We start from the raw sequence: 10,731 nt of genomic DNA, 5'->3' as shown, positions 1-10,731 counted from the left end.
TGTAAGCTGTCCAAAATCTTATTTTATCTCAATTGTGCAACAAAAAATTACAAACATCTGCCGGTGGCATGTTGAGCCGTTCAGCTCTTGTTTCATTATAGTCTTGTTCTAATGTCAATGTCCTTTTAATGAGGCTGATGTCCCCATTTGATAAGTCTCACATCAGCTGAGAACTTAAGAAAGATGCAGACATTTTTTACAAAATAAATCATAGTTATCAGTCCTCAGACTCCCTACAGTTATATAATATAATGTAAAAAATATATTTATTGTCCAAAAAAGGCTCAGTTTCACATGTATTGAAGTATCTTGTACTGACCACTTCTAACCACAGTCTAAGCGATATAAACAAGTGTTCTGTTCCACCCACCTCGCAAACACAAGCATTTACACATGTACAAGATTAATAAGTATTTACAAAACAAACATGAGATAAATGCCCCCGCCCCCTTCCCCACTGTTCACCACTAAGCATCTCCAGTGTGATGCATGGTGACATTCCTCTGCTGCTCGTTCTCCTGCCTGAAACACAGAGTGGTGTCGTCCCCCAGCCCGTCCCCTTCGTCTTTTCCGGGGAGTGGTGAAGTGGAGCTGGAGGCATGCACCAGGGGAAGGGGAGAGATGAGTATCTGAGCCGCTGTAGGAGAGGACACAGCTGGGGGAAGGGAGTGGAGATGACCAGGGGTTCCTGCTGATAGCCTCCTGTGGGACGCTGTGTAAGACTTTAACTCCATCAGATGGGACTCGCGTGTGTGACATGTTCCCCCGTCCTCTTACCGTGATAGTTGTGCGTGGTATTATTGATCTTACGAGTGCAGAGGAGATGGAGCACAGAGAACCGTCCAACTGAGAGTCGAATTGGTCCTCGAAAGAGCGTCTGTGGTGGTAAGTTCATATCTACTTAAACCAATAGACCATTTCAAGATCCGTATTTATTTATGCAACTCCACCCACATCTGTAAAACATACAGAGGAACACAATACAGTATCTAAGATCCTGTGTGCACATAGAAACAGTTCAAATACAATCCAGACAGCATCAGATTACAGCATCAAATTCCACATTCCTTTTTTATTCGCTTCATTTGCCAGAAACCAAAACATCTGAGTTTTGTTACTTTGGAAATGATCCTGGAAAGTTTTAGAAGAAGCTTCCACTGCAGAAAATACAATAAAGTCACAAATTGATCAACAAGCATGTTCCAAACACGCCCATCCTCCATCATGTGTGCCACTTGCAGTGCATTTCTCTATTCGGTTATGACGTGTGTATTTTCAAATTGATGATGTTTTCTGTATGTTCTCTTAATGTTTTCTGAAGCTAAAGGGTTGTGCTCTCAGGGCCACCGTTCTTAACTCTCATATTTCACACTGTCTCCTCAGGAAGTGAAAGTCACCATCACACCAAATAAACCCATCAAAAAAATCCCCTGCAAGTTAAACCTAGTGACTTTAAAAGGGAAAAGGCAACAGATCAGCAGTGTTTACGTTTCGAGACCTGATTTAATCATTGTCGAGATAACTGATAAATACTTTTACACCAGTCAGGCTGATAACAGAGCTTTCTTGGAAATACTGGATAAAAACTAGACCCTATAAGTCAATGTTTACACATTGACTTATAGGGTCTAGTTTTTATAGATGTTTACAATATTTACACATTGACTTATAGGGTCTAGTTTTTATCCAGTATTTCATAAGTCAATGTTTACACATTGACTTATAGGCTTAAAAAGCACAAATATGAAAAAACCCTATAACAGGGCCTCATTAACAGTAATCAAGAACTATGACCATATAAAATTCTTCAAACTGTTTTAATTAAAAACCACATGTAGAGTATAAATGTTCCAAACCACAAACCAGATGCAAGGACGTTGCCTTGAAGATGCCGATCTGTTTCGCATTTGAAAACAAACCCTTTTAATGTCTCTCGGCCAACAAAAATAAAATAAATAAATATAAAACCCCTGACAGTAACCAACCCTCCACTCAGGAACGTCTCCGAGCCATTCAGTACACTCTCCTCATAATTATATGTTTTTTCCCATTAGTTAGAACTACTGACCGTTTTAATGACGCAGTTTGGAAGATGGCTGCAGACGCTAACAGGCACTTTGTCTAATAGCACTCTCAAAAGGTTCTAAGTGGCACCAGAGCTGATTATGGAATGATGTTGTTATGATGCAGTTACTGTGGAAAATGCAACACTTTCCTTTCACTTCATACATTTGAAAGTTTTCTACTTTCCGGAAAGTCAAAAATTAAGTATTACAGACATCCTGAAGAAAAACAAGATAATTTAATGAGTAAAAAATATATAATCCCATAGCACATAAGGAGCAATGAGAACCTCCACTCCTTTTGGATCCGACATCTTAATAATCAGTTGCAGAAAGAAACTACAAAAAACATTTGAATATCATACAGATGTAAGCAATGATAACTTCAAACAGATGATTTCTTCTGTGGTTGTTTCTACAACTCAAAGTCCTGTGGTGCTGATGTTATTATTCATTTGTAAACCCTATGAAGTGGAGCTCCACATTCCTCATTTGAACACAAGCAACAGGCTTATATCCTCCTTTTAACATAAAAAAAAAATGACATTATTCTTCAAACATTATGACTTCATTCTCTTAATTTTACTCGGCTATATAATAACCAGCTGTCGGGGCTTTTGTGGTGTTATCATATGAATTCTGCATTTGTAAAGTGCCAAATCCAATTTCCGATGTAATGTACACGTGGGCAACAAAGTAATAGGTAGATTTTATGATCTGTTTTTAATTCACTTAAAATCAAAGCCGGAGTTTTGACGTCTCCCATGATTATACTCGAATGTAGGGATATTGCAGCGCGGGTCCTGTTTGAAGAGGGACTGCACTGATAGAGATGAATGACTGTGGAATTTGAGTGTTTATGGTTTAAGGATCATTACTTTTAAGATTTAATTGAAAGTTGGGGCCGACCAAAACAAAAGAGACAGTTGTTTGGTTGTTTTCCTGTGGTGCTGCTGAACTGTTTTTGTCTGATGGCAGAGTACCAGTTACCCTGTGGCAGCGTTCAAGGCAGCAGTGCACAGCTGCGTCTTTGCATATTAACTTTGCATTGAGCCGAAAACATCGATACATTTATGTTCTCATTGTAAGTCTTGTTCATAGTAATTCACTTATTCTCGGAAAGGTTGCAATAGGAGATTCGAGAAGGACGATGTAATCAAGCCTGTGCTGTTTGCGCAATAAAGTGTTTCCTGCTGCTTTTTAGATCTGGTAACTAAATGTGTTATCCTCACTAGTCATTGTAGTCCAGGGTGTTTCCCACACATCTGGCCAGACAATATGGAAAATACCTGGACAAGTTACAAGTTATTTTATATACAGGAATCCAGCATGGGCTTTTTATGACAGGATTTCTTGTTATTGTGTCAACATAAGTTGCGGCTTTCACTTTCAGTCTAATTCATATTATTTCCTGTTATGTGTTATACATGCAGAATTCTGAGAATTGCTCCGTTTGCTGCATTACAATTGTCTCTAAAATCACACGCAGGAAGTTAAGCCCACATTATAAAAATATCAATAATATAAGGGAGGACTTTTTAGATATTCAACATAGCATTACCATTATATTTGCACAGACTACCGTTTTAGATTTTAAGTTTCAGATTCAGTGGAATCCTTCTAGTCTCTCACATTGTGCATGTTACATTTTTCCTGTTTACCTTATTTCAGGATAAAATAGTTAGGATCAGTATTTATATATATATATGCTATTCCATGAAACTAATATTTTCAACTTAAATCATCATGATTATTTATTTCCCAACTTGTTTCTCCTTCACCTCACTATTTACCTGGTGTAACCCGATAGTTCCACTTTGCCTGAAGGCACTCTCCTACAATGTGACTGTGAAAGGACATGTGGGGACAGGCCACTGGGGACAGACCCAACGTGCCCTTACATTGTTTCCGGTTAGTGGCTCCATCAGCACTGTTCTCATAAAATAACTGCGTTTCCTGCCAGGATATGCCAGCTCTCCAACTCTGTTTAATTTTGGTTTCAGTATGTCACTCTCTCCAGTGCTCTACTGCGTTTGTATGAGTTTTACTCTATCTGAGCGGTTACATTGAATTTATAGAAGCTCACATGTCCATCCTCAAAATGTAGTTACTCTAGGCCAAGATGCTTTGGAATAAAAGAATGGTTTTTAAAGGCTACTTTGGTTTGTTAGAACTTGGGTCTTAGTTCTGTACTTATTGTCTATCTTATCAATAAGTGCACTCACAAAGTACATTAGTCAACTTTGCATCGGAGAATTGCCAGAAAGATGTAGGATTAAAGAAACGACTTGAGCAGTCAGACGATCTGACATTTTTAAAAGCACCAGATCAAAAGGACAAGATGAAGGAAAAAGGCAAATTAATGGCACAAACCATCCATCACAGTTTACAGGCCAATTTCCTGCTTCAATTTGACCTCTGTAGTTTTGCATGCACACTTTTATTCTCTATGACAAGGAATTATCAGTTCATTAAATCAAATTATTAAATCAAATTTAAAATCTTGCGTGCTCTGACTTTAAGCTTTAGTTCCAAATAGAGTGGTTTGCACACTCTGGCCGGACTGTTGGCTAATCTAAACCTTGTTTGATCATCTGACCAACTCTTTTTTAACAGGGTTAGACTTTATTGCACAGACGTTTTCAGTCTCACCAAATACCTAAGTGAATATGGCTGGTCCAATAAAAATGCTTTCCATTCATCTTTCCAAGTGCATGCTGGGTTAGGCTTCAGCCCAGCCTCACATGACTTTAAATATATCTGTCGATTTGCTCGTATTAGAATTAAGAATTGAATAAATGCAAATTAGCATCATATTCAGAGGAGCAAAGAAAATACACAGCTTCATTTGAACACAAGTATTTGTAAGTACTTTTAACCAGCCAAACACTTAGCTGTCCAGTTTTTGTGCTGCTCATTTGTATCGCATGCCTTACCTTGTCTTTTTGATGACGCTTTGTACTTACTTTACTTTTCTCTTTACTTTGAGGTTGAAGAGAGGAATGAAATCCCACTGACTGGAGCTGTGGATACATCTTTGAATTATCTGAAGCCAACCCCCTGCACCCGCTGGCCACCATGAACGCCTCAGTCCTGCCGCTCACAAACAACACCCCACTCTGCTACACCAAGAACAGCCCTCCATTCAACTACACCATGCCCATCGCCTCAGCCTACTACTCATCCATCTTCATGATGCTGGGTATCACCTCTAATCTCATCGCCTTCATAGTTCTCGTAAGGTCCTTCCAGCGGACGCAGAGCCGCTCGCGCTCCTTCTTCCTGATCTTCCTCGGTGGATTGGTGTTCACTGACTTAATGGGTCTCCTGGTCACAGGCACCATTGTGGTCTCATTCCATGTTACTCACTTTAATTGGCGTAATTTAGACCCAAACTGCCATTTCTGCAACTTCATGGGTATGTCCATGGTGTTCTACGGACTGTGCCCACTGCTGCTTGGTGCCACCATGGCAGTGGAGCGTTTCATTGGCATCAATCGGCCATTTACACGCGCCTCCAGCGCGACCAAGAGCCGGACAATCTCCATTTTGTTGCTGGTTTGGTTTATCGCTGGCTGCATTGCGTTGCTGCCCCTAACGGGCGTTGGGGCCTACCACTTGCAGATGCCGGGCTCCTGGTGTTTTTTAAATATCAGCTCTAAGGGAAATGACCTGGTCTTCTCCCTGATCTTCTCATTGACTGGGTTGATATGCATCGCTGTGTCATTTTTGCTGAACACGATAAGCGTGGTGACTCTGATCAAGGTGTGCTGCGGACAGGACAGGTGCCAGCGGCGCCGAGATCACGAAGTGGAGATGATGGTTCAGCTCATCCTGATCATGGTGATCGGTTCTAGCTGCTGGTGCCCCCTCCTGGTGAGTTTGCCGAAATGTAATACAACCTACACTTTGAAAAATATTGATATATATATATATATGTCAAGAAGTTGTACAAAAATGTCCAAAAACAAACCTGCCAACCTTTAGATTTTTTACAGACATTTAAAAGAAAATACAGATACAAGAACATACATTCAGCAATAGGATTTATGTTTGTATTCAACATATTTTTGATAATAATAATTTAATAATTAATATTTTAAATAAAATCGGACTCCTCTATGTATGTGCATGTAATATGTTTACATCTGTTTCATGCAAAGTGATATAGATACACTGAAAACTCAATTCATGTTCAAACAATATACAGTGAGAGTAAGAGAAGCATCAAATCACGTAAAAGTGTAAATGTTTGAGTCTTTTATTTCATAAAAACTATAAAAAAAATGTAAAGATGAAAATACCTTCAGTCATGGTTTATCTCGGAGGCATCCAACCCTGACCTTGGTGTTATATACTCTGCCCCTCAAATGTTTGAACTGTAATGAGGCATCACAAGGTCTCAAGCTGCTTTTCTCCACTTCCCCTCTTTATGCTTCGTTTCTTCTGAGCAATTCAGCTTCTTGACTATGGGATCTGACCTAAGTCCGAATCACACTTCTTGTGATGACACCTGACTCTACTTAAGGTGCATGGGTGAAACAGCACCTTTAAAGGAAGTTGGAGCTTTCATTCCTTAAGGGTCTGTTGTCAACTGACACAGAGGCAAACATGACTAAAATGGGTAAAAAATGGCAGCAAACACCAGGTTAGCCCACAGACGTGACATCAAGAAGGACAATACGTCTCCGCTTCCTCCCACTAAGAAGAAGAAGCCAAAATATCCAAGATTCAAAGGCTACCATCTTGAAGCACGTGTGCTCAACCAATCAAGAGTCAGTCTCGGCTTTCTGTTTTTGTGCTTTTACTCAATTTTGAACTCTGCTTCTTTGTGCAGGGTTATTTATTATTCTACCTCCATGAGTCATCAAATGCAGCAGCTCAAATTCTACACACATTTTTGCAATTCACAATCAATGGTGTCTTATGGAATGTATTTTTCCTGTCTAACCTCAGTTATGTGACACCCTGCACAGATATTTATTCTGATGAGCGCGCTGACTGCTGCCCCTGTAAGAGATGAAATTGTTTTGTTCCACATACGAATGGCCACCTGCAATCAGATATTTGACCCATGGATTTACATCATGTTTCAAGTGTCCCGACTGAGGCGAGTAAAAAGTAAATAAAAAAACGCCGAATTAGGTTTTTAACAATAGCACAGCTCCCCGTCAGCAACTGCTCACTCCCATCATCACTCCCATCAGCCTAACCCAGGGCTGTGGTTGGCTCAGCATGTTCCAAACACATGCCCATGAAACTTACTCATCACGATTCACCAATTCAGCTTCTAATTCATTACCCATGAGCTCATTCAGGGGAAGTCCTGTCTGGGTACATCTCGGTATTGCTGCTGCTATGTACATTTAATTCCATCCCTTCTTTCCTTTCACTGAAATAGTTTCTGATGTGAATTTACTGTCTACTTGACTACGTTTACATGGACGGCAATATTGCGACTACTGATCTCATCCAGATTAAGACATTATTTAGGTAACGGTGTTTACATGAAATGCTGATAGAATATTCTGCACATGTTGCAGAGGATTGCCCAATTATTATGTCCAGTATACCATTACATATGGTATTCTGCCAGTTCTAAAACCCCAATTTGAACAAGTTTTATGTAGGATTCTACCGTATATCATTTTGGGATTATTCTTTTGAAATATATAAAAGCTACAACTCCTTTATATTTTTCCATTACACCCAGGACATGCTTGATCAAGCTGTTGTAAGAATTCCAACAGGACGTTATAATGCGAATAAGAGACATGCATGTCTACAAAATGCTACAGAGATCAGAACACTGCACATGTCTAACTTCAATTATTGCTTATTCCGACTAAGACCTTATTTGGGTTTAGGTAATCAGAAAGTGCTGTTTACATGGTGGACTGTTACTTAGGCAATTAGCTTAATCCCATTAATATCGGATATTGTTGTCCATGTAGCATAAACGTAGTCAGTGTCCCGGCTTTCATTTCAACACCGATCCTGATAGCTTAACAATCTGCAGACTGTAGTTTAATGTAGTTACTCAAGCATTTCCTCAGAGCAGAGCTCGGATTTTGTTATTTTTCCGTCTTGGAAATTATACGAGACACAAACTGTGTAGAACTGGGCAGCCCCTGGAGCACGTCTGCCTCTGAGAAAAGCTTGTTTAACTAAAACTGAGACCTAGCATCTCAACACTTGCATGCAACAAGGTTTTAACAATGTGTAGTGGTTTTGTTTTCCTTGCACTGCTTGGATGTAAAGCATAGAAGTGTTCAAGCGCCATCTGAATTTGGAAGTTGGAGTTAGTCTTTCCTAAAGGAGCTTGTTAGCATGTTTTAGCCCCACGTGAGACTCTTGGGCTAATGCTAATAAGACATAGACTTACCACGTGTCTGTATGCATTTAAAACATTAACTAATTTCATATTTTTCGTGTTGTTCCTCATTTCACATCTTTTCAACTCTTTTTGTTGTTATTTGCTTCCATTCTTTCCTGCAAATGTTTGCACCCCCCCCCCCCCCCCCCTATCAATCTTTCAGATCTTTATTGCAAAAACTGTGCTGTCCGGAGGTCCACTCCAGGTCAGATACCTACTGCTGTGGCTGCGCTTCGCCACCGGAAACCAGATCCTGGATCCCTGGGTTTACATCCTGTTTCGCAGGGCGGTTCTCAAGAGAATCTACCCCCGTCTTGACTGGTCCCGGGGCTCCATCATGACCTTGTACCCGTCTCTCAGAGACACCGTGCGCAGGTTTACACGTTCTTCAATCGCTAGCACCGTGGCATCGAATGAAACGGAAGAGGTGGGAAAATTAAACGGGACTCCGCCATCTACCTTAAAGCCGCCGCCTCCTTCTCCGTGATTGTTTGGATTTTGAATTGTTGTTTCAGCAGAATGTGAGAAATCATGTTAAAGATAATGCCCATTATCTGAAAGGATTGTGTTATCTCATACCAATTGAAATTTCTTTCAGTATTAATAGCGACACTTTAATTCACAGCAAAGTATAATGATCAAGCCTGTAAGGAACAATTGAAGCTAAATACAAGCATCACACTTTTCAGATACACTGTTGTCAAGTGTTTTTATGCTATTTGAGTTTAAAACATTTTATTGATGCAGTCTGTGGTCTTTGTTTTTATGTGATCATTGTGCGATGTTATTCCTTTCGAACACATTTACATGAAGATGCCAATGAAGAATTATTCACAGTTTTCAGGCTCATGCTCAATGTTGTCGTGTTCTTCCTTTCCTGAAAGTATATAAATGAACATTTTTGGGGGAAACCCTCAAATCTTCAGCCTTATGGTGGAGCAGGTGAATCCGGAGACCATCAGAATGAAAACAGACTTCTGATAATCTCATAGTGGTGCTTGAAACTGAAACATTTGTCATCCAGTGTTAGCCTGGTGCCTCGTGCACAATTTTCATTTTACTTTCAACTGTAACAACTATATCTGTGTTTTATATACTGTAGAAATACTGTAAAACCATGTGTAATAGGATTTAACGTGCTTCCACATTATTAAGATGCCAACTTTTGAACATTAAAAACCTGGGCATGATCAGTTCCTAATATTTCCGAACTTTACGTGTACACAAAACTCCCATACTGTTTGTCTGTCTTACACCACATAGACGTATACAAGTCTGCCAGAAGAAGAAAAATGAGACCATTAAAATACAGTCTTATAATGTCAATAAATGAAAATGCATGAGTATTTCAAATAAAATATTTACTGTGAAATGTGATCGTAGTTATACTCTGGTTTTAATACTGTGACTGATCATTGTATATCACTGTGTGATGGTGATAGAAGTGTGTCCACTGCTTACTGCTTAGAGTTTGGTTTTCCTACAGTTTTATGTTTGTGAGTTTTAAGTGAATGGAAATGAATTTGTGCTGCTCAAACAAATGAAAAGTGCTATTTGAACAAATGTGATATAAACTACATTGAGTAAGTGAGCGAACTGTACTCGTCTGCCGAACGTGAGTAATACGGAATGTTAAAATGTATTCAAATCCAAAATTGAGGAAGAAAGTATATTTCCCTCATCTTGTTCTTGTAATCCTTGGTTTTAGCACATTTCCAAAGACAATAATTTCTTAAACCCAGAGTTGGTCTAGAATTAGGAAAATTCTAATCAATAATCGTCTAGGGAACAATATTGGAGCGAGACTCAACTTTGCTTGCAATCAAAGACAAAGACAGATGCCTGATATGAACATTGTCTTTTTAAAACCAGAAACATTCTTTGCTTTAGTCTGCTTGGCCTCGGTCCTATTGTTATTCTTCCCTACAAATCTCCTCTGCAGCTCAGACTCACAATGTTCACCTTGTGGCAGAATTCAAGTGTTAAATATCTCAAACCTAAGTCTGATGATTTGGGGAATATCATGACAAACAATGTATTTGTTATCCTACTTGATCGTTCTGTAAGAAAGCTGTGCACACTGATCCCGCATGTGATCTGTTTTGAACATTGTATTGTCACTGACACCTGAACCAATCACTGATGGTGGCTGAGACGTGTCATGGTTTCTTTATCGGTATCATCCAATAAGAAATGAAGTATAACTGGTGAATGAGCTCAACACAAATGGAATGTGGCTGTTTTTACATAGAAGTAAACTTAAATTTAAAAACTCTTTTGGACTTGTGGACT

General features: G+C 39.4%; 1 protein-coding gene across 2 annotated transcripts; it reads left to right on the top strand.

Moving 5' to 3' along the window:
• Positions 1 to 486: 486 nt before the first annotated feature.
• On the top strand, positions 487 to 10,714 carry tbxa2r (thromboxane A2 receptor). Of its 2 annotated transcripts, none has more exons than XM_053430103.1 (3): positions 487 to 885; positions 5,053 to 5,939; positions 7,040 to 8,591. In XM_053430103.1, the coding sequence occupies exons 2-3, from the start codon at positions 5,142 to 5,144 to the stop codon at positions 7,190 to 7,192; spliced, it is 951 nt and encodes a 316-aa protein (XP_053286078.1). In that variant the 5' UTR covers positions 487 to 885; positions 5,053 to 5,141; the 3' UTR covers positions 7,193 to 8,591. The 2 variants fall into 2 exon arrangements, with proteins under 2 accessions (XP_053286078.1, XP_053286077.1); XM_053430102.1 differs by lacking the exon at positions 7,040 to 8,591 and adding an exon at positions 8,603 to 10,714 and having other exon boundaries at positions 489 to 885.
• The last annotated feature ends 17 nt before the right edge of the window (positions 10,715 to 10,731 follow it).

This window comes from Pleuronectes platessa, chromosome 9 (genome assembly GCF_947347685.1).
Source record: "Pleuronectes platessa chromosome 9, fPlePla1.1, whole genome shotgun sequence".
In the NCBI taxonomy this organism is placed as follows: Eukaryota; Metazoa; Chordata; class Actinopteri; order Pleuronectiformes; family Pleuronectidae; genus Pleuronectes; species Pleuronectes platessa.
Note: the sequence above shows the minus strand (reverse complement) of the source record. Positions and strands in the feature narration are given on the sequence as shown.